Raw genomic sequence first — 22,608 nt, 5'->3', positions numbered from 1 at the left:
TCACTATGGCTATGGTGTGTGGACCCCAGCAGAGAGGACGCGAGACGAATAGAGAGGCAATATATTACTCGAAGGAGAATATATATGAAAAGAAAAGGTAGAGAGCCAAACCAAAATCATGGAATTTTGGAACCAGCAGGTTGTTTAAGGACCTAGCCAAACTTCCACAATTTTCTGATAAGGAACTGAACTATCACCAGATTATGTGACTAGTTCTAGGTCACAGTTAGTTGCCGTGAGTGTTAGGTTCAAAGGACTCTCTGTCCAGGGTTCCTGGCATTTCCTACCCTCCTCTCTGTGCCGAGACACCACTTGCATGCGTGGTTGGGCCCTTCCGTGTAAGAGCAGTGTCACTTCTTACCATCTGATGCTTAATTTCTCACCCATCTTCTGGATGCCTGTAGCTCCTTTTTAGAGCAGGGAGACTGTTGTTTCCATGGTCCCAGGTGCAGACATTGCACGTGAGTTTCCTGAGATGCTTCTTCCGTTGCAAGGCTTTATGTCTTTCAGCCAGAAGTGCTGGGATTCCTTCTCTTCTCTTGGTGCTTCCAAGAACACCTTCTGACCCGGAACACATTCTGGGTCCTGCTGCACACCCCCCAATGGAAATCCTGTGCTTAGAACGTTAGCATTCTGTGCAGTCAGACAGTGGTCTACAGGGACCTTGTTGTAAACCTGATGGAGATTAAGAATCTGTAGGGATCAGTGTTCCCAGATCTTCTGTTGCAATGGGCTATTATTTTGGGTACCATAGGGTATAGTTCTCAACTGAGGGTGATTTTGCCCCCTACAGGGCTCCTGGCAGCCTCTGGAGACATGTTTGGCTGTCTCAGCTGGGGGGAAGGTGCTCCTGGCATCTTGCGGGGAAAGGCCAGGGTTGCTGCTAAACACCCTACAACGCACAGAACCCCACCGTCACCACACACACACACACACACACACCAAAAAGTGATCCAGCCCCATATGTCAGTAGTGCCGAGGCTGAGAAATCCTATTACAAGACAAAAATAAAATTAGAAAATCTAAGCCTTGCTCAAAATAAAATGGCAATCAGGCTGGAAAATTAACTGACATTCAAAAAATCAACTCGAGTGAAGACTTTTTCTCAAACTGTTTTGGACTGCAGCACACAGTAAGAATATACAATTTGTACTGCAGCCCAGAGCACACAAACATATCTAGAAATACACGTGTGTACGTGCAGGTGCCTCAGCGAACAATACTCACCGATGCTAAATCCAGAGCTTTATATTTTCATACCATTTGGTTCCATTTTTGAAAACTGTGGTCAGGCCCCAGTGAGTTATTTTTACTCGCCACTAATGGGTTTAAAATGTGCAGCTTGAATAATACTGAATCAGATATATCAGGAAATTGAATAGTTTCATATAAATGACATATCAGCACTGAAAGGCATAGAGTGAGGGTGCATTCTGTATAGAAGCCACCAAAAGGATCAGCCACTAATTCCACAAATAGTTATTGTTGCCTCACCCTTGTCAGGGCTGAGCCAGTCCTTGCTTTCCAGGGTTCAGGATCCAGTCCGGTGAACAGACACGTGGCGTGCGCTATACGGAGGTGCCCTGCAGCATGGGGAAGGGGAGCGGTTGATTTTGCGGGTGTGGGAACTGAGAGGTGGGTTGGCAAAGATTCCACAGTGAGGTCACACTGGGCATGGCTGGGAAGAATCGAATGGGATTTCTCCAAAGGGACAGAGGAATAGGAACAGGAGAATCCAGGCAGAAGGATTTCTGGGTTGAGTGATGAGGGAGATCTTCAAGGGTATGAAGGAGGCCAAAAGATACAGGGGTGCAGAGGGAGAAAGTAGAACCGCCCCTGCACCCCGTGTTGGGTAATGTAAAACCACCTCCATTAGCGTGTTGCTCTCCTGCTTCTCCTTGTTTACAGGATAAAGGCCACACTCCTTAGCCCAACGTTCAGTATTCTCCACAGTCTAGCCCCAGCCAACCTCTCTCCCTTACCGCTCTTGACTTCATAGCATGAGGCCTCCATCCCGGCAGTTGGATCCCAGCTACACTCGCTGTGCCCAGGAGGCTGCCTGCTCTGTCACTTCCTTCTCTTCCCTTGCTCAGCAGATTCTAGGTGGTATCTTCTCAAGGTGTAGGTTTCAAAACCCCGCCGAAATTCTTCCCTTAGAAAGCAACCCATGGCAATTCCACTGGATAATTCCATTCAGTGAATTCTCAGCGTTGGCATTTCATGATTTTCTCTCTGATGAAGAAAGGTTTGTGAGGCTTCAGTGCTTGGAAACTCTCAGGCCACCCCGGCTCCTCCTCGACTCTCTGTGTCTTGGTTTAATCAGTATGCCACAATGTCTATTGAAAATGAGAACAGATTACTCTTGTTTTCATTCATTTTGAAAAGGTTTCTTGGGCACAACTAATCTCATGACCCAGAGAGAGGCTGGCTTGCTTCTGTCACAGGCTCTTTATGGAGTTTTCAATTAATTGTTGGGCAGGATTGGGGGTCGGATTGAGGAGCAGAGCCAGACTGCCTTCCCTGACTTAAGACTGGCTCTGCTCCCATGACAATATTCACAAAGTAGGAGTTGTTTTCGTCATGATGGGACACTGATGGGACCTCCCTAGCTTAGTTATCACCAACAATCTTGTCCACAATATGGCTGTCTTCTGGGGCCATGCAAGCTTTGGGAATGTAAGTGTACTCAAGACACTGGAATGTATTTTTTTTCTTCCAGTTTTATTGACATATAATTGACATACAACACTGTGTAAGTTTAAGGTGTGAGGCATGATTTGCCTCACATACCTCGTGAAAAGATTATGACAATAAGTTTAGTGAACATCTATCATCTCATATAGACACAAAATATAAAATTAAAAAAATAGAAAAAATTTTCTTTGTGATGAGAACTCAGGACTCTCTTACTAACATCCAGCAGTGTTCATTAGATTTATCATGTTGTCCATCACATCCCTCGTACTTACTTACCTTTTAACTGGAAGTTTGTACGCTTTGACTGTCTTTATCCAGGTCCCCCTGCCTCAGTCCCCACCTCTGATAACACAATTCTGATCTCTTTTTCTATGAGTTTGTTTGTTTTTTTGTGTTTGAAGTGTAATTGGCCTACAACACTATGTTAGTTCCTCACACACCATAGTGATTCGACACGTCTAGTTATGATGTGTCACCATACAAAAATGTTACCTGACCTAGAAGGTATTATGCTAAATGAAATACGTCAGACAGAGAAAAACAGATACTGTCTGACTTCACTTACATGCGGAATCTAAAAATCAAAAACAAACGAACAAACATAACAAAACAGAGTTGTAGATACAAAGAGCACACAGGTGGTTGCCAGAGGGGAGGGGGAGTGGGGGGCAAAGAAATAGGTAAGAGAGGTGAAGAGGTACAAACGTCCATTTGCAAAATAAATGAGTCGCAGGTATGAGATGTACAGTGAATGTATTTTTAAGTCATTTGTATTTCACCCATGCACAATACCACTTTGAGGAAATTTACGCACACACACACACTGTCTCACACACACACTCATTCACACACACACTGACACATACTGACACACACACTCACACACCTTAATTAAAAAGAAATATGATAAGATGATCAGAAACCAGATAGAGGTAGGTAACATAATTGTATGAGATGAGACAGTTAAGTCCTGGATGTCACTAAACGCCAAACTTCCTATTAGCAAAGACAAGAAAGAAATCAAGGTCTTATAGAACTCTCAATGTCTGACCAAAGGATGCAAACTAGATTTTCAGTGAAAATTTTTTTTCTGGATACAGTTACAGGAAGAAATTACCAAAGAAATCATTATATAAAGAATATTGAGCATTATAGTGAATACTGACTGTAATGGTGGTTTTAATAGTGGTTTAATGATGAGGAAATTTTTTTTGCATGGCTCGATTTTCACTGATCCTCCTAAAAAATTGCATTGTTGAGTAATGGCATGTCTATGGGAATGATCAAACTTGACAGAAAGAAAACCCTTTGAAAATCAGAGGCGGTGATAATATGTCCCTTAGAATTATTCAGTAAATTCCTTGACTATATTTTGAAGACCAACACCTAACATACATTCTGCTATTGAATACCAGAGATTTTTTTTTTTAACTGGAGTTCAAAAGTATCTTAATTCTTTTTCTTTCGTTTATTATTTTTGTATGGTGGTAAAATATACATAACGTAAAATTGACCATTTCACCATCTATAGTGTACAGTTTAGTGGCATTAAGTTCATTTACAATGTTTGCAATTGTCACCATCATCTACCCCCTGAATTTTTTCCACCCCAGACAGAAACTCTGTCCATTAAGCAATGTAATAATTCTCCATTCCTTCCTCTCCCCAGCTCCTGGTCCAAATTATTTTTTGTCTTATTTTATTGAAGTATAGTTGATGTACAATATTATATAAGTTTCAGGTATACAACATAGTGATTCACAATTTTTAAAGGTTATGTTCCATTTATAGTTATTATAAAATATTGGCTATATTCCTTGGGTTGTACAATATATCCATGTAGCTTATTTATTTTATACATAACAGTTTGTACCTCATAACCCCCTACCTCTGTCTTGCTCCTCCCCCCTTTCCTCTCCCTACTAGAGAAAGACAAATACTGTATGATATCATTTATATGTGGAATCTAAAAAATAAAACAAACTAGTGAATATAACAAAAAAGAAATAGCCTTACAGATATAGAGAACAAACTAGTGGTTATCAAAAGCATCTTAATTCTTTTTGGTTCAGACACACTCTCTCTGAAGATAGTAGAACTTCCTTTGCCTTCCTAATTTGTCTTTACTAAACCAGAAACAATCTGGATAAATCACCTCCTGTACTATGTATTTCAACACCAAGTATTTCTTTACTTGCCCAACTGCTTGTCTACACAGAAATCACCATCTTGATTCCTGAAGTTTTTCTTTATCCTGTCGAAATTTTGCCAGTTTATGTCTAGATGTAGATCTTATTTCAGTGGAAATATTAGCCCTTTCAAAATATATTCTCCTGCTTTTTTTCCAGCTCAGACAAGTTATATTTTTATGTTTTTGATTCTCATTTCTGTTCCCATTATTCTGGTAAATACCAAAGAAACACCCATTATCCCTCAGTTTGGACCTTGTGCTCTGTATCCACATCCATATCTATTATTTTCTCTCATATATTTTTTAATCTCTTTGACATTTTTCTCAGCATTCTGGGGTAATTCCTCAGGTTCATCTTCAAATCACTGGTTCAAGTTTCTCCAGTATCAATTTTGTTCCTTATTATCTTAGGTGTGGATTTTCAATCTCCTAATAAAATTCAGGCTTTGTTACATTGCTTTCTTTTTATTATGGACAGTTTCAAGCAGAGTGAAAAATATCAGGAATCCTTTGGATCCATGACCTCACTGGTGGTCCACTGGCTAAGACTCCATGCTCCCAATGCAGGTTTGATCCCTGGTCAGGGAACTAGATCCCACATGCATGCCGCAACTAAAGATTCCACGTGCTGCAACTAATGATCCCTCATGCTGCAATGAAGCTCCCGAGTGCCACAACTCGGGGCACCGGCAAAGCTTTCTTGCCGAATCTTAATAGTTGCCATATTTTCTTCAGTGTTACCAAACAAAAAAATATTACAGATATTGGGGCAGCCCCTGTGAACCTCTCCCCACACCATTCTTCTCCCTTCTTTCTGAGAGGTATTTGTATTTAGAGTTTACGATTTCCCTACATTTTAATCATTATATGTAACATGTATATATATATATATATATATTTATTTACAAACAATGTGGTATGGTTTTGATTGTTTTTACATTTCTTATGAATGCAATGACATGGCAAGTATCCTTTTGTGACTGATTTTTTTCCACTGCATTATGTTTTTGCAAATTAAATTGTAAAGTTCTACTTCATGCAGTGTCACTGCTGTATAGTGACACTGGTGTATAAATATACCATAGTTTATCCATCAATTATTTTGATGTTGGACATTTAAATTGTTCCAATCTTTTGCCATTACAGTGTTGCAGTGAACAAATATATGTTTCCTTGAGTATGTGCTTACAAATGGAATTGTTAGGTTGTAGTGCATGCATATCTTCAGCTCCATTGCCTTTGAGAAATTTGTTCCTCAAAGTGATCGTAGCTATCTTCACTCCCCCTGGAAGTGTGTTCAAAACTCTTCTTGCTGTATGTCCTTGCTGACACTTGGTATTAGTCAGACTTCTACACATGGTCAATCTGATGGATATAAAATATGTCATTATTGCTTTGATTTGCATTTCTCTATTTTTAGTGAAGTTAAACATAACTTTATAACTATTAGTCATCTTATGACTTTTTATATGTTTTGCCTATTTTTATTGGAATAAACATGTACTTAATTATATACATAGTGTATATTTACATATAAATAAATATTAATAAGCATTATTATATGTAGAGTTAAATTCTAATCCTTAGCCAGTAATGTGTTACAAATATCTTCTTCTAGTCTGTGACTTATCCTTCACTTCACTTATGATATCACTTATGATATCCATTATTGAATAGAAGTATTTTTTTAATGTAGTTAAATATCTCAATTTTCTTTATAATTTATACTTTCTGTGTGTTTTTTTAAAAACTACTTCCTTTCCCCAAGGTCATTAAGCAGAATCTTCTATTTTATTCTAAAATTTTGAAAATTCTGCTTTTCATATTTAGAATCTTAATGTATCTAGGATTTAGTTTTAGGTATGGAGAAGTAGGAGCCTAATTTAATATTTTTTTCCATACAGATAACCACTTGCCCCAGCACCAATTATTGAATTATTCATCTTTTCTCCTATTGATTTGCAGCAGCATCTTTCTGATGTATCAGATCTCCATACATCTGTGAATCTGTTCCTGAGTTCTATAGTCTATTTCTTTATCAGTACCACACTGACTTCCCTGGCAGTCCAGTGGTTAAGACTCCATGCTTCCACTGCAGGGTACATGGGTTCCATCCCTGGTCAGGGAACTATGATCCTGCATGCCACACAGCATGGCCAAATAAATAAATAAATAAAGTAAAATAAAATAGGATACCACACTGTCTTAGTTTCTACAGCTTTATAAAGTCATGATATCTGGTAGGTAATTCTACTGCACTTTGTTCTTCAAAATTGTCTGTTCTTGACCCTTTGCTCTTCAATATAAGTTTTAGAATCAGTTTTCCAATACGGTGAAAAACCCTGAAGGGGTTTTAAAAATCAGACTTATGTTGAATTTTAAAAATTAGAATTATATTAAATTTATAAATAATTTTGGAGGAATTAGTATCTCTGTGATATAGAATCATCCACTTCATGGCTATATCTCATCTGTTCATTTGGATATTTTTCAAAGGCTTTTAATAGGCTTTTCACATTTTTTCATAAAAGTCCTTCATAGCTTTTGTTAGATTTATTCCCAAGGCTCTTATATTTAGAAGTCTGTTTTAAATTTTTGGAATCTGTGGAATTTTCTTTTCTTTTTCTGTAGTTACAATTTTCTTCTCATGCAATTTTCCCATGTACTTTTGAAAAGACTATGCATCCTCTTATTTTGGTGTCTAGGGTTTTATATATGTCCTTTTGATCAAGGTTTTTAATATCATTGTTCAAATCTTCTATATTATCAGCTTGATCTAACAATTACTGAGAGAGATACATTAAAATTTTCCACTGTATCTCCCTGCACCTCTTTCAATTTTTTTGATATATATATGAGGTTGTAATATTAGATACCTACACGTTTTGTATTCCTGATGGTTCCTTTACTCATTGCTTAGTAACAATTTTTATCATTAATAATACTTCATTTTTCCCTTAAAGCCTATGTTGTCCAATATTAATGTAGATCCACTGGCTTTCTTTTAGCTATTCCTTGAAACATCTGTTACTTTTTTTTTTTTTTTAAACATTTGATCTCTCTGTGTCTTATGTTTTAAGTACTTTTGGGAAACAACCTATAGCTTAACTTTTAAAAATCCAATCTGACAAGCACTGTCTTTTAAATGGTGAGTTTATTACGTTAACAGTTATTATAATTATTGACATATTTTATTTATTTCTACCATCTTATTTTGTACTATTTACTCTGCTTTTTCCATTTTCTTGGAGAGGGGTTCTTTATCTTTGCTCCTTTCCTGTCTTCTATAGAATTGACTGTATTTTCTTAGTCCCCTTTCCTCTCTATTGGGATGAAATTATATATTCTTTTATTTACTACCCATAAATTGTTAACTTTCAAACTTTTATGGTCTAAAGTTAATCAACATCTATTACCTTCTTCACAAACAATAAAAGGACCTTAGCAGCTTCGATCCAAATCAATTCCTTCTTGTCTTACATGTTACTTTTCAGCATTTTTGTTCCACTTTGTTTAATAGGTACAAGTTTAGGCTTTTTATTTATTTATTTTTACAGTAACACTTGTTTAGATTTATCCATACAGTTTCTCTGCCCACTACCCTTTGCATCTTACTCTTTCCTTCTTCTTCCTGAAGTATACTTCTCAGTAAATCCTTGAAGGTCTGTTAGGGACAAACTCTCTCAGGCTTTGCGATCATGTTTTTGTTTCACTCTCACTGCTGAACTATCATTTAATCAAACACAGAATTTCGTGATGGTAATTATTTTCTCCTAGCACCTTTTCTCGGAGGAGAGAAGAGGGATGACTGATAGGGCGTAAGTGTCTTTGGTTTAGACCATTTGCCAATCAGAATACCTACAAGAGAACTGAACCACAGTTGGTGCTCCACTCTGAAGCCACTTTAAGGAGCACAGAAAACCCACAGAGACACCGGAGCTCACTCTCACAATAGCGTCAATCATCTTGCCCTGCTGTTGTAGGTATATGTGTCTTCCTCCTCACTGGATTGTGAGCCACTGGTGAGCTGCATCTCCTCTCTCCTTCTCATCTCAGTCTCTCTATTCTACCTCCTGATTCCCAAGTGCAAGATCTGAACCAAGCCCTGTCTTGTACAATACTAAGCCAATTGGAGATCACACCAAATACATCTGTTCTTTGTTTGCTGCCCCCCAATCTCTCCTACATGATCCATCCTTCACTCTCTGCTTTTCTAGATCATTCCTGTCAGCATGCAAACATGTATTCCACACTCACAGAAAAGACTTCCTGGATCCCACAACCCTTCCACCTACCATCTCATTTCTCTGCTTTCCTTCAGGCTAGAGTTATTGTGTTGTCTACATTCACTGTTACTACTTTTTTTCCAACCTCCTATTAACTCTTCAACTCACTCCAATCTGCTTCCAATCCCACCACTCATGGAAAGAGAGCCAATGACCTCCATATTTCCAAACATAAATTCATCCCATGAACATAGAACATGCCATTAAATTTCTTAAAGTAATGTTTAAATGATAATGAGTGTTTTTATACATCTGACTATTTTCTTAGGACAAATTCCTAGTAGTAGAATCAGAAAATCAACTAACTTAAACACTTGGTATATACTGTCAAATTATCTTGAAGAAAGAGAAAGAGAGGAGTAGGGTGGAGAGAGAGTAAACTCTCACTTTTTAAGCCCTGTTATCTTCCTGACACTATGGACAGTAGTTTTCTGTTATTAATAGTTACTTGAGAATTACTACTAAACTCCCAGTGAAAATGACTGATTAGACACTTACAGCATTGCCAATGACCAGATTAAAGCTAGGGTCTTTCAACAAACATTTTTTTTTGCATTTGTCATGCGCAGAGCACCTTGTAAGAAGACTTAGCTCTTATAGAGAACATTCAGTCATTCACTCACTCTCTTATCTTAAGTAATACGTACTGAGGGCCTGCTGTATACATAACCCTGCCAGCCACTATTTCAGCTGTTTAGAAATATTTTACTTGCCTATATAAATTGTACACTGCCCACTCCACCTCAAGTCCTGAGTATCCCCACAGAATGTTGTCAACAAATTAGTATTCATTATTCTCTGAAGTTACAAAGAGTCCACACCTGAAATTGTCAGCACACCATGATGAAAACATGGCCATAGGTTGTCCTGCTGTGTTCACAGCTGCCTCTGGTGTTATGCTTTGCCTATGTATCTCCTCCATCAGCAGGTAGCAGAGAAGCAGGTACCTAACACCTTGGTTTCTGGCCGTCTGCTTAGCTTTCCACAGCCCCATTATCTTTAGAAAGGGAGACTCCAAGGGAGAAGGCTACAGTGGGTTGTGCTTGGTTGACTTGTTTGTGTTCTTCCAAAGACAACACTCCACAGGGGTTATGCAGTTGACGCTTCCTCTGTGTGTGCAGGCATAAAGATCATAAAGGTAAAGGAGTCAGGGAATTTTTGAGGTGAGGGCTCTAGAAGTCATTTGGTGCCCGGGGTGCCATTCTTGGGCTGTTGTCAAGTAAGGGTTTCATGAAGCATGATGAATGGAAAAGAGCAAACATATCTGCCTATAGCTGGTTCTTTAGAGCCATTCTCTCCCAACCATCCCACCCCTACCACCACAGAAATGTACCCCGGGATGAGTTAGTTTCGCTCAGGTGGAAAGAAAAGAACCAGACAGATTATTTGTGGGAAAGGGAGGAGCAAAGGAAACCATTCAGCATTCTTGCAGAACCTCTGAGTCCCTGTGTCGCCAAGGCTGATGTTGGGGTTTTGAGGATGCTCAACTAATAACACTTCTTCTCTTTGTCAATTTTCTGAACCAACTGAGAAATAAGACAGCAAACTCAGACGATAAAGAATCAAATGCCATCCTCGTCCTTGTTTATGATAAAGGCTAGATCAGAGAACATAGTTTACTCTAAGGCACAAGCTCCCTTTTGCAAACTCCCTTTTGCCCAATCCAGGCTATGGAACCCACTTGAGGGAAAGTTTGGGTTTGCAGAGAGGTCACACCTGCCCAGGTCACTGCTTTCCACTTGTCGAGGTAGAGAGGGAAGGTGGGAGAGACCAAATTTGCCCCAAATTCCTCCTCCCTCCCCCAGGTCCTTTGATAGATTAGCTTCACTCATTTCAGAAATATGGACCAAATGCTTCTACTCAGCATCTAAGTTTCTGTCTCTACCTCTGTAGGGAGGCAAAAAGGTTGGACGAGCATTCAACAGTATTGCAGGAAGCTCTTCTCATGATTGCAGCTTCAGGAGTGAAGAATAAGTGCTCTTCTCTCATCATTGCTAAGAGCTGTTAAGATAAGAGACCCAAATACAACTTGATCCTTATGAATGAAGATGAATTCTGATAAATGATAACTCACATCTTCTGGGAGGCTTATATTATTGAACACAAAGTTACAATCCCCAAGACGTGTAACTTCCATGCTGAACTAACTCCTTTTTTCATCCACATAAGTGAAATTCCCTAGTTGTTTCTTTTTCAAACTTCGCTTGGAGTAACAGGTGCCTGCAATGTGTCTGAATTAAAAGTGTAAACTTTAGGGTCACAGAATGTTAGTGCCAGCAGGTCATCAAATCCAGTCCAGTTCCTTGTTTTATTAGAAAACGTGAGAACCAGTGAGATTAAATGACTCGTTCAAGGTCACACAGTCATTTGTGTCCATCTCTCTCCCAATTTTTGGTTTTCATGACTAGGGGTATTTCCAACTATACCACGATACATCAGAGAAACTTACTGTTTATAGAAAACTAGTGATGCCTCAATAAAACCAAGCATACAGGTTTTTTTAAAAAAAAATAAAAGTCATCCTGTAATACAGTAATAGAAATTTGTCTTTTCTGTATTAGTTTTCCTTGTAGTGGAATAACCCTTGAACTTGTTTTTTAAAATTTATTTATTTATTTATTTTTGGCTGTGTTGGGTCTTCGTTTCTGTGTGAGGGCTTTCTCTAGTTGCGGCAAGCGGGGGCCACTCTTCATCGCGGTGCGCGGGCCTCTCATTATCGCGGCCTCTCTTGTTGCGGAGTACAGGCTCCAGAAGCGCAGGCTCAGTAGTTGTGGCTCACTGGCCTAGTTACTCCGCGGCATGTGGGATCTTCTCAGACCAGGGCTCGAACCCGTGTCCCCTGCATTAGCAGGCAGATTCTCAACCACTGCGCCACCAGGGAAGCCCCTTGAACTTGTTTTGTATTCAGTTAATGGTTTGACTATTCTGGTTCTCAATAAATGACTCCTTTTTTTTTTTTTTTTTTTAATTAAGTGGTTTTTTATTTATTTATTTATTTATTATTTATTTATTTTTGGCTGTGTTGGGTCTTCGTTTCTGTGTGAGGGCTTTCTCTAGTTGTGGCAAGCGGGGGCCACTCTTCATCGCGGTGCGCGGGCCTCTCACTTTCGCGGCCTCTCTTGTTGCGGAGCACAGGCTCCAGACGCGCAGGCTCAGTAACTGTGGCTCACGGGCCTAGTCGCTCCGCGGCATGTGGGATCCTCCCAGGCCAGGGCTCGAACCCGTGTCCCCCGCATTGGCAGGCAGATTCTCAACCACTGCGCCACCAGGGAAGCCCTAAATGACTCCTTTTTAATGTTCTCTTTTCCTAATTAACAAAGTGTCAAGTAGAGAGAGCTGAGTTGTGCACTTTAATTACAATAACCCCAGGCTACTGGGAGAATTCTTATCAGTGGCTTGGACTGTACATTCTGTGCTCACTTAGAAACAGCATTGGTAAAATCTTTAGGGAAGCCATGGATTTGAGATCTGAGGTGGTGGGGTCATCAGGAAACAAGAGTGGGGAAGTTCATTCCAGATGTCTTCACACCATACTGGGTCTGGTCCTCTCTCTGCTCATTTCCTTCCTATTAAAAATGGGAAATGACAATTAACCTGGATAATTATGAGAAACAGGAAGAGATGCTGCAAGAGTATTGGAGTGCAGCATCAGGTGTCCAGAATTCTAGACCAAGTCTGCCACTGAACTGTCTCTGTGGGCTAGTTGCATGGTCTCTCTGAGCCTCAGTTTACTCCTCTGTAAAATGGACTTGTGCTAGCTGATCTCCAAGGCCTTTCTACAAAAGTCAAGATGTCTTTGACTCTAAGTACTTCTAATTCCACATTCTTATCCCACCCTTATCTCACACCCTTTGTTTCCCCAAACTGAGCAGTAACCTCTGGCTTCAAAGAGATATGTTATATACAGTGTCAAACAGAAGCAATGATTATAAGGACCAAAGAACCTTACTCATTGAACAATATATGCCTTAATTTACTTGTCAAAATGAGCAGAGAAGCTAGAGTCATTTCCATTCTCATCACAGTACCATTTCATAGCTGCAGCAATGCATTTGTGGTCCTTTCCTCTAAGAGTTTCCTTCAAGGTAGACTTCCTAGGGTGGGTTAAAGGGCACGACGAGAACTCAGTTACCCACACTCCAACCCCTGGTTCCTCTATATCCTTCTGGCTAAAGTATCTTAGATACTCGGTGTCAAAACATTTGTATGTTATTCTGTGTATTGAACTAAGGGTCATATGGTCTGGTTCTGGTCCTGAATTTTCCACTAATGAGATGCATGACCTTGGTTTTAAGTCACTTCTCTTCTGTGGCCTGAGTTTCCACATTTATGAAATGAGACTTTTGGACCAGATGGTGTCTAAGTCCTCTTCTAGCTCTAAATTGCTAGCTCTGAGTTGGGGAAAGAGACAGGAATGGTGGCAGTTTGGGGAGAATGTCTTTGGATTTGGGGGCAAAGACTCACCATACAAGGATTTTTCCCCAATATTCCACCACTTAAACAGGCCTGACCAGCTGGGCCAGGACAGGACAAAGTCCCACCATAGTGCAGCACTGTGGTAGTATCTCCCGTGCCTGGTGGGAGCCTTGGCTTTTGGTGAGTATTTGAAGTATTAGTTAAATGGAGGATGGGGAGGCATATCAAGAAGTCTAAAATATGGTTCCTGCCCTCAGGGGGTTCACAATTGAGTTGAGAAACACAAGGGCAACATTCCGAGGCCAGGAGTCCAGAAGATGTAAAAACCATCTTAAATATCCATTGAGTTCAACAAACTGTGGAAGCTTATTCTGAACTCATGATTAGGGACACATATTCGTGGGTGGATGGCACCATCCAGGAGGAGTTGGAAGAATGTCCTACAGGCCTTGGCTGCTCCATCTTTTCTGGAGTCACCCTTTATTTTCCAGAAGAGTCTGTTGTTCTCTTTTTAAAATATCACTTGATTTTGGTCTTTGGATGATACACATTCAGCTCTGTCTCCACAGAATGCATGCAGCTGGAAGGGTGGGTAGACTATGTATAAGGACACACAAGAGGGAAAAGGAAGGTGATGTGGAGAAGAGCATTAACCAAAGTCTTGGGATAAGAAAACACAAGATGTGTTCACAAGTCAACTGGTAAACCAGTTTGGCCATTAAGACTTTGGAAGAGGGGAAAAAAAGAGTCAAAACCATGATTTGGAGTCTGATTATAAGTGGCATGATGTAATCAAAAAAGAGACCAAGGATAAATCTAGTGCTGCTGTTTATTGTCTGTGTGCCTTTGAGCAAGTTATTTAATCTTTTTCAGTTTATACCTTCACATGGTAAAATGGGAGTAATAATACCAATTTCACAGGATTTTGTGAGAATTAATAGAAACAATCTATGAAAAGCTCTTGGCACAGTAAAAATGAGCAATAAATATTAATTTTCTAAATCCCAGGCTCTTCCTCTCTCCACAGTGATTTCTTCTCCTACAGGCACTGGGAAAGCAGCAATCAGACAAATTTGGTTTTGAGTTAGGCTTGGCCAGTTACAAAGGATTTCATCTTGGTCAAACCACTTAACTTCCCTGACTTCAGTTTCTTATCTACCAAATGAAATTTACCACACTTACCTTTCAGGATTATTGTAAAGTTTAGAAATGTATGATATGAAGCACACAACAGTAACTGTCAGTAGGAGAGAGGCAGTAGGTTTCAATAAATAATGGTGATAGGAGAAGGGAGGAAAAAGAGGAGTTGTGATCGTTGGGATTCTTGACCAAGGAGCCTGGACATCTATCTTGTTGGCAGTTGGGGTCTTTGAAGAATTTTTTTTCCAGATAGAGTATTATAAGATGAAATGCAGAGAATCTTGACATGATGAGAATAGTACAAGAATGGCTAAAATGTGCAGAGGGCAAGGGTGAACACCCTGGAGGTACAGAGGCCCGCCTACTGAAGATAAAACCCAGGTCTCTCCATGCATGTGCTACATAATTCTTTTATTACCAAATGAATTCTTTCTAGTGAAATTCATCCATTCTGAAAATATGAGAGAGACAGAGATAGAAATGGAGAGTGAGGAGGGGGAGAAGAAAGAGACCCAGAGAAAGAGAGAGCGGCGGGGAGAGAAGTAGAAAGATACAAAGATACAGAGAGACAAGAGAGGGGAAGCTGTTTTCAAGGGCCTCTGGCTTTTTGTGTGAAGACGTCTGGCACACAGCTGTGCTGGCTGGATGCAGGTGGCTTAAGAGAATTGGCATCCAGGTATAAATCTGGCATCAACAGGCTTGAATTTTCAGCTGACATGTGGGCTATTTTAAATAAAACTGGGGAACTGGTGTGGAGGTGGTGAGAACACCTCCACCAAGATGTGCCTGATACCTGAGAACAGGACCTTCCCCGATGTCTTTGGATCACCTGCCGACCACGTCTCCCTCTTCCTGGTGCAGGAGGAGATATCCGGTCAGCAGCGTGCCCCCTGAGCAGGCATCCCACACTCCCTTTCTGACATTTCCTTTAGTTTCGTGTTCAATCTGCTTGCTCTTTGCTTAGAAGAGGGTGAGTTTGCTTTTGTGAGAAAGGTGTTTGGCTTAGCTTATGCTGAAAGCAGAATTGTCTTTAAGTTCAATTTATGTTTTTAATGTCATTTTTTTCTTTTTTTAACTAATCATTCAATAACTAATGGGCATCAATGACCTACAAAAGTCAGTTTCTGTTGCCAGAGTTGTTACAGCCGTAAAGCCAGGTGCCTGGTGTGACTGGATTAGAGAAGGCAGCTGGTACCTGTGCCTACCCAAAGCCACCAGGAGGAAATGGGGGCGCTATGGAGCAGCACTTTGAAAGACTCTCAGATCCTGGGGGTAGGGCTTCCTGTGTCTAGCCTAAGTCAGGACTGCTGTGGGTCAGTAGACTTTGTGGGTGACAACTGAATAAAAATGTTAATCTGACCATCCCCCAAAGAACAATACCCTGTATTGTCCCCTATGAGTTTTTCTCAGCCCACCTTCCAGTTCTGAAAGATCCTGTTGTCCTGCTAAGATGTATGGAAATGGTTGACCTCCAAGATGCCACCCAGGGCCCCTTTTTCTCCTGGGTGTGGGAGTGTTTGCTCTAGTATACTGTCTCTTTCTTATTTTAAAGAACTTTTAATGAAATATCTCATACGTCAAAAGTATATATATATATATACTTTTATATATATGTGATATTACTTTTATGTTTTTATATAATATATAAAAATAATATGAACACTAATGGGTACCCAGCATCTATCTTAACAAGTAGAATATTATAGAGTACTATCAAAGGCCCCTGTGAGTCACACCTCATTCATATCCCTCTTCTAACCTTTCCCACGTATTTTTGGCCCTTGCGTTACTTTTCTTAAGAGTTTGAATGTAGTCAGCCGTCCATATTGATCCGTGGTTGGTTGAGTCCGTGGATACAGAATCCGCAGATACCAAGGACCGACTGTACTCTGCCATTTTATATAAGGAACTTGAGCATCCGGAGATTTTGGTATCTGAGGGGGTCCTGCACCAAAACCACCCCTCAGATGCCAAGGGAAGAGGGACAACTGTATATATATATCCTTAAATAATATATAGTTTTTCTTGCTGTTGACTTTTATGTAAATGGCATCAAACTGGATATGTTCCTTGCAACTTGCATTTTTTGCATGAAATCTTGTGAGATTAAACCATGTTGATTCATTAAATATCCATTTATTCATTTCCTGTGTTACATAGTATCCCGTTCCATAGATATACTATAATTCATTTATCCATTATCTGTTGATAGATTTTTGGGGTATTACTTGATATTATAAAAATAGCAAAGTTGGGTTTTTTTACAATTACAAATTCTGATGCTATGAATGTGTTATGCACATGTCTCTTTGCACATGTGGAAAAGTTTCTCCAGATTTTGTAAGTTGGGGTGACATTGCCGCATCAAAAGGTATGAACATATTCTACTTCATTAAATATTTCTAAGTGTTTTGCAAAGGGGATGTACCGGTTCACACACCTAACATCAGAGTATGAGTCTCCATTGGTCCCATCCTTGGTAATATTTTTTATTGCCCAACTTTTGTATTTGCCAGTCTCGTCAGTATAAAATGGCAGCTCCTTCTGGTTTTAACAGGCATTTCCTTGATTACTTATGAGATGAAATGTTTTTCATATTTTTTGCTCAGTGCTGCTTCCTCTTTTGTGTTGAATTCCTTGTGTGTTTCCGATACATCTCCATCCATTCAGCACAGCTCTGTATGTGGCTGCGTTAGCATAAAAAAGGGAGCAGCGAAGGCATGTGTTGACTGCGGTGTGCTGCTTTTCTCTGTGAAGGCGCCGAGGAATCAGGAAGTGGGAGCTACGGACCCCATTATATGACCGACACAGAAGTCAGCGAGGATGATGACGTATATGAAGACGACTTAGATTTGGATACTTCCTTTGAGGAGGTAACGAAAAGTACTGCTTTAAAACCTGGGTGTTTTTGTTTCCTTGCTGAACAAGGTGATTTAGTCAATGGACCACTAACGTTTTACTTGAAACTTACTTAACTTGGCTCATTTGCTTTGGACACATTTATTTCCTCTGACTCTTAGGCACCAGGTGATCGTAAATTAATAGTAACTAGGTACCAGCCATGCTGATGTTCTGTAGTCAGCTCCTGCCTGATGACTTCACAATCTGGCCGAAACGTATTTAGATTCCCACCAAGTGAAATTTTATAAAGTCAGTTTTTATAAGGAAATGAACAATTCCTTGACAAGGTAAATGCATCTTTGTGATATTGTAATAATAATAAATCACATAATATCAGCTTTAGCACTGATTTTCTGAGTAGTATAGGAGAAGGTACTTAAAATCCTTGAGCCTCAAGTTCTTTATCCATAAACTGGAGTTAGCACTATTTGCCCTCTGTACATCCCAAGGTTTTGGTAAATATCAAAAGTGACTATATTTTCAAGTATTAGGCGTCAGCTATAAATAAGGCGATCTAATTACTGTGCTCTGTGTTAATCCTGAACTTCTTTTCCTTCTCTGTCTTTAGGTTAAACCGCTTCCTGCTATCAAAGAAGGGAATAAGAAATTTTGGGTGGAATCCAAGATGGCGCCCAGATCGAACCCAATGACCATTTCTAGGCTTGTCCCCCCTACCCCAGCATCTCTCCCCATGACTGAGGTAGCTCCTCAGCCTACTCCAGTGGAGAGGAAAGGGAAGAATGGTGTGGCTATGATGCCAAGGCTTTTTGATGTGTCTTGTGATGAAACTCTCTGCTCTGCTGACAGCTTTTGTGTCAATGACTACAACTGGGGGGGCTCTCGATGCCACTGCAACCTGGGCAAAGGTGGTGAGAGCTGCTCAGAAGGTAGGCCCTTGGGGGGTGGGGTGGGGAACATGGTGGTGGGTTGGCCCTACTGGGAGCCAGAGGGCAGTTTTGCATCCACACGTGGTTCCTTCAAGTCCTTTTTCTAAGATCAGCCCCTTCTCCCATGTTTTAGTCATTAAATTAGCTAGTTAGCTACACAGGGCAAATGTGATGCAACTTCCATTGCTTCTAGTTAGACAGCAGCCCTATTCTTATATGTGCCAAACATGTAGTCCTTTTGGAGCAATTAATAAATCATCCTGATGGCATCTTGGGGGTGGGTTTACTTTTATCACACCTCTACTAAGAAAATGCAGCAGAAACATGTGCGTGAAGGTTAAGAAGGATAATAATTGAGCCAACTTATATTACACAGATGTACAGCTAGAAAGCAGGTGTCAGTGGCCTTAAAGCCATTGATTTCTCTTTAGGGTGGTAAGTAACAATCTCCAAAGATCCAGTTTCTCCCTAAGAATTTCAGAAGCTCAAAGTCCCCAGGATTATCAGAGTAGAGTGAAGAAGATGGTAAGCTAGGTTTAACAGACTATCAGGGGTTTTTACTTAATGACATCCAGGCCATGGTGTGTACTGATTTTTTGCATTTGAAGTGAGGAAACAGCATTCTTTTATTTTGTCTTTTTCTCTTTTCAGATATTGTTATACAGTATCCTCAGTTCTTTGGCCACTCCTATGTAACCTTTGAACCTTTGAAGAACTCTTATCAGGCATTTCAAATTACTCTTGAATTTAGGGTAAGAAGGATTAATCCTTTGATGAGTGCTTACTGGACACCTTAACACAGCAGTGTGCTACATCAAAGGGAGGAGGAGAGGGGGAGAGGAAGCAGGGGGGTAAACCCATTCACAGGTTAGTGAGAATGATGGGCACACTTACACACTCAAGGGCGGCAGCAAAGGGACGGTGTGTTCTGTATGTTACTGAACTATGGAAATGTTTGGCCTGAAGGTTCCCAGGAAGAATATTTGGGTCCCACACATGTTGCTCGTGTTGACTGAAAAAAAAATGCATAACCTAAAAGTTGAGAATTATGTTTTATTCAGCAAATTTGCTGAGGACTTAAGCCCGATAGCTCTGAGGGACTGTTCCCCGGGCTAAAGTCCTCAGCAAGTCCACCAAATAAAACATAATTCTCAACTTTTAGGTTGTGTGTTTTTTTTTCGGTCAACACTCATAATAGTGACACTTCTCAGGCCAGGATTTCAGAAGGTATAAGTGCATTCTCCAGCCCAAAATTCCTTTTAAAGGAAGCCCAAACAACGTTCATTATTACGACTGTAACTGAACAGATAGAAAAATGACTATATGCAACCCTGGCACACAGTGAGGGCCCAATAGATGCTCTCTGATCTGAATCAGCTGTGGATCAGAATTCATTGCCTGCAGCTTAAAGTGATTCTTTTGGGTATCTCAGATGACAGGAAAAGGTTTGGAGATATGGAAACAAGTCCCCTTCAGGTCACGGTCAAAGTGTTGAGGGTCCAAAAGATGATCTGTCCCAGTCTAGGACAGACAACATGGGTGAAAACTAAACTAGTCCATGGGCTGTTTGTATTGTCATGTTTTCCTAATGGAAGGAAAGAAGCAAATTTGCATGGGAAATAAAAAAAAGAAAAGAAAAACTAAAATGCTCTTTGGTGAGAATAGAATTTGATGAGCATGAGAGCAGCCCCTGTGTGACTGCGGTCTTTGTGCACATGGTTTCCCAGAACCTCTGCTGGTGGATCCATGAAGCCAAGTAAAGAGTGGGTCAGATATGGGGCCACCTTCCTCTCACGTCACTGCAAAATTCCTCACGCACTGTTTATATCGCTGCCCTTTGTTTATTGAAAGTGAACTGGGAAGTAATTGGAGTCCACATGCTCGTAAATAGGAACGCAGTGGAGATGCTCAAGTTTCGTATTCATGAGTGTTTCCAGGTGGCCCTTTATGGAAGAAGAGGTGCTCACTGTTCGTGTGCCTTTCGTTCCTATAATAACAGGCAGAGGCGGAGGATGGCTTACTGCTCTACTGCGGGGAGAATGAGCACGGGAGGGGGGATTTCATGTCCCTGGCTGTCATCCAGCGCTCACTCCAGTTCAGGTAACTCCTGCCAAAAACCCCTCAGATTTTTAATACTACCCTACGTTACGTTTTCCTTTTTATAGTGTGAACAAAATCTATACACAATGGATCCCTGTAAATAAAGGAACAGTGTGTATAAGATGAGCATGGGCCAGTTTACTAAATACTGGGGTATCAGGATTGCAGGGTTACCCCTCAGATTTGAGTTTGGAACCTTGTAATCATTTATTCATTCACCAGCAAATGTTTCTTGAGCTGCCACAGTGTACTAGGCACCGCTGCAGCGCCTGGGAATGCGGCAGTGAGCCAAAGCGATGGAGTCCCTTCTCTCCTGGAGCTTTGGTCGATGCGATGGGAAGAAGGCTGGCACCTCCTCCTTGCCCCCTGTGGTAGATACGGCTGACAGCACGGAGCCCGGAGAGGAGCTCATAGCCTCCTAAGGGTTTCCGGAGGCTCAGACCCCATCCTCGTCTTTCCTCAGGGCTGTGGTGGACTATTTGACTTACCTCCTCTGCCCTGATCATTTGTGTCCCAGCGCACCTTGGAAGCCACCTTTGGTTTATGTGTGGTTTTCTGCATGCAGAGTTCTGTGGACGTGTGAGTGTTTTAACCACCCTCATGGAGGTGCACACGGCACCTATTTGAGGACAACCAATGGGGATGAGCTGGGTGCTTCTCCATGGCTCGCTGGTTAAGAGCCTGATGACACCATTCTCCTGCGGCCCGACCGCCAGCAGATGACTTAACCTCTCCGAGCCCATGTTTCCTCGCAGGACTACCGTGAGGATTAAATGCATTAAAGCATAAGAGTACTTAGAGTAGTGCCTGACCCGTAGCCAAAGCATTCATTAAGCACCAACCATGATTGTCTTTTGACTATTTTAGCACAAAGATTACTTTTGGTTAAGAAGGATAAGACTGTCAAGCATCCCACGTGGGGTAGAAAATGCCCCCACCCCCGTCCCCGCATCCTTTGCTAAATGCGTTCATTGATGGGAGATTGAGGTCAGCCAGCGGGATCTGGGGCAGTGGCCCTGACCTTATGCGGATCTAACCCTTGGAGGATCTGATTGACTCCCGCTAGCCCTGCTGGTTATTTGCTGGTAGCAGCTCTCCATCTCCGCAACTCCTACTGCGTGATTCTGAGATCCCCCCCAAGGTGAACCTCTCCACCCCACTCCACTCCACTGAGGGTCAGGAGACAAAGGAAGGCCATGAGAAGTGGGCTGCAATTAGGGCACATCCTGATAAGGACGACACCCGCTATGCTTCCTTCCCCACCGACAGCCTCAGAACCCATGCGGACGTGGCATGGTGGCTGGTTGGAGGTTGGCTGGAAAAGGTCAGAATCCTACATGTCAGGCATAGTGACCAGAGGGCACCCCAGGCCATACGGAGGTTGGGAAAAAAAACAAGAATAATGCAACTGTCTGAGAATGCTCATTCTCCACCCACATCCCCTCTGAGCTGGAGACTCCCATGGAAACCATCCCTGCACTCAGGCCCAGCTGAACACAGATGGCAGTGCTGGCCAGCTTGTCAAAATGACTGTGAAGACTTGATTTTTTGGGGTTTTTTTCACATTTTATTAACATCACTGAGCCTGTCATTTGGGAGTTGTGGGAAGTCCCCAGAGAAATCCCCAGAAGCAGAATGATTCAAGCTCTAATTCTCTGCACCTCGAGTCCATGTTCAGCATCTGGTCATTGCTGAGAAGGAGAGGGAAGATCTTAGTTGCCCAGGATTCTCTAAGCTAAGCTGCAGAGAAAATTGGGTTAAAGGAGACCCCACATTGAAAGGTTCTATGGGCAGATTAAAGACAACCAGGCTGAGGTGGTCCCAGGGAAGGAGGCGTCTAGTTCTTCCGTGTGTAGATTTAAACAGCTCTTGATATTTGTAAACCTAACTCTGAACAGACTGGCTCTCAAAGAAGCCATTCCCCTGGAAGTGATGTCCATGGGGTCTGAAAACATAATGAACTGGTTGATCTAAGAATTTTCCTTTTCTT

The 22,608-nt window shown here is 41.1% G+C and overlaps 1 protein-coding gene across 1 annotated transcript in view; it reads left to right on the top strand.

Moving 5' to 3' along the window:
• Window positions 1-22,608, top strand: part of EGFLAM (EGF like, fibronectin type III and laminin G domains) — a 163,946-nt gene that overhangs the window by 96,710 nt on the left and 44,628 nt on the right. The window contains exons 8-11 of the mRNA XM_082453703.1: window positions 17,488-17,603; window positions 18,200-18,518; window positions 19,170-19,270; window positions 20,518-20,618. Coding sequence (XP_082309829.1) covers window positions 17,488-17,603; window positions 18,200-18,518; window positions 19,170-19,270; window positions 20,518-20,618 — 637 coding nt within the window. The remainder of the gene's footprint in view (window positions 1-17,487; window positions 17,604-18,199; window positions 18,519-19,169; window positions 19,271-20,517; window positions 20,619-22,608) is intronic.

The sequence above is a fragment of the Balaenoptera physalus genome, assembly GCF_965194825.1.
Source record: "Balaenoptera physalus genome assembly, chromosome: 3".
NCBI classification, from domain to species: Eukaryota; Metazoa; Chordata; class Mammalia; order Artiodactyla; family Balaenopteridae; genus Balaenoptera; species Balaenoptera physalus.
The sequence above is the reverse complement of the archived record's forward strand: the minus strand, read 5'-3'. Positions and strand labels throughout refer to the sequence as shown.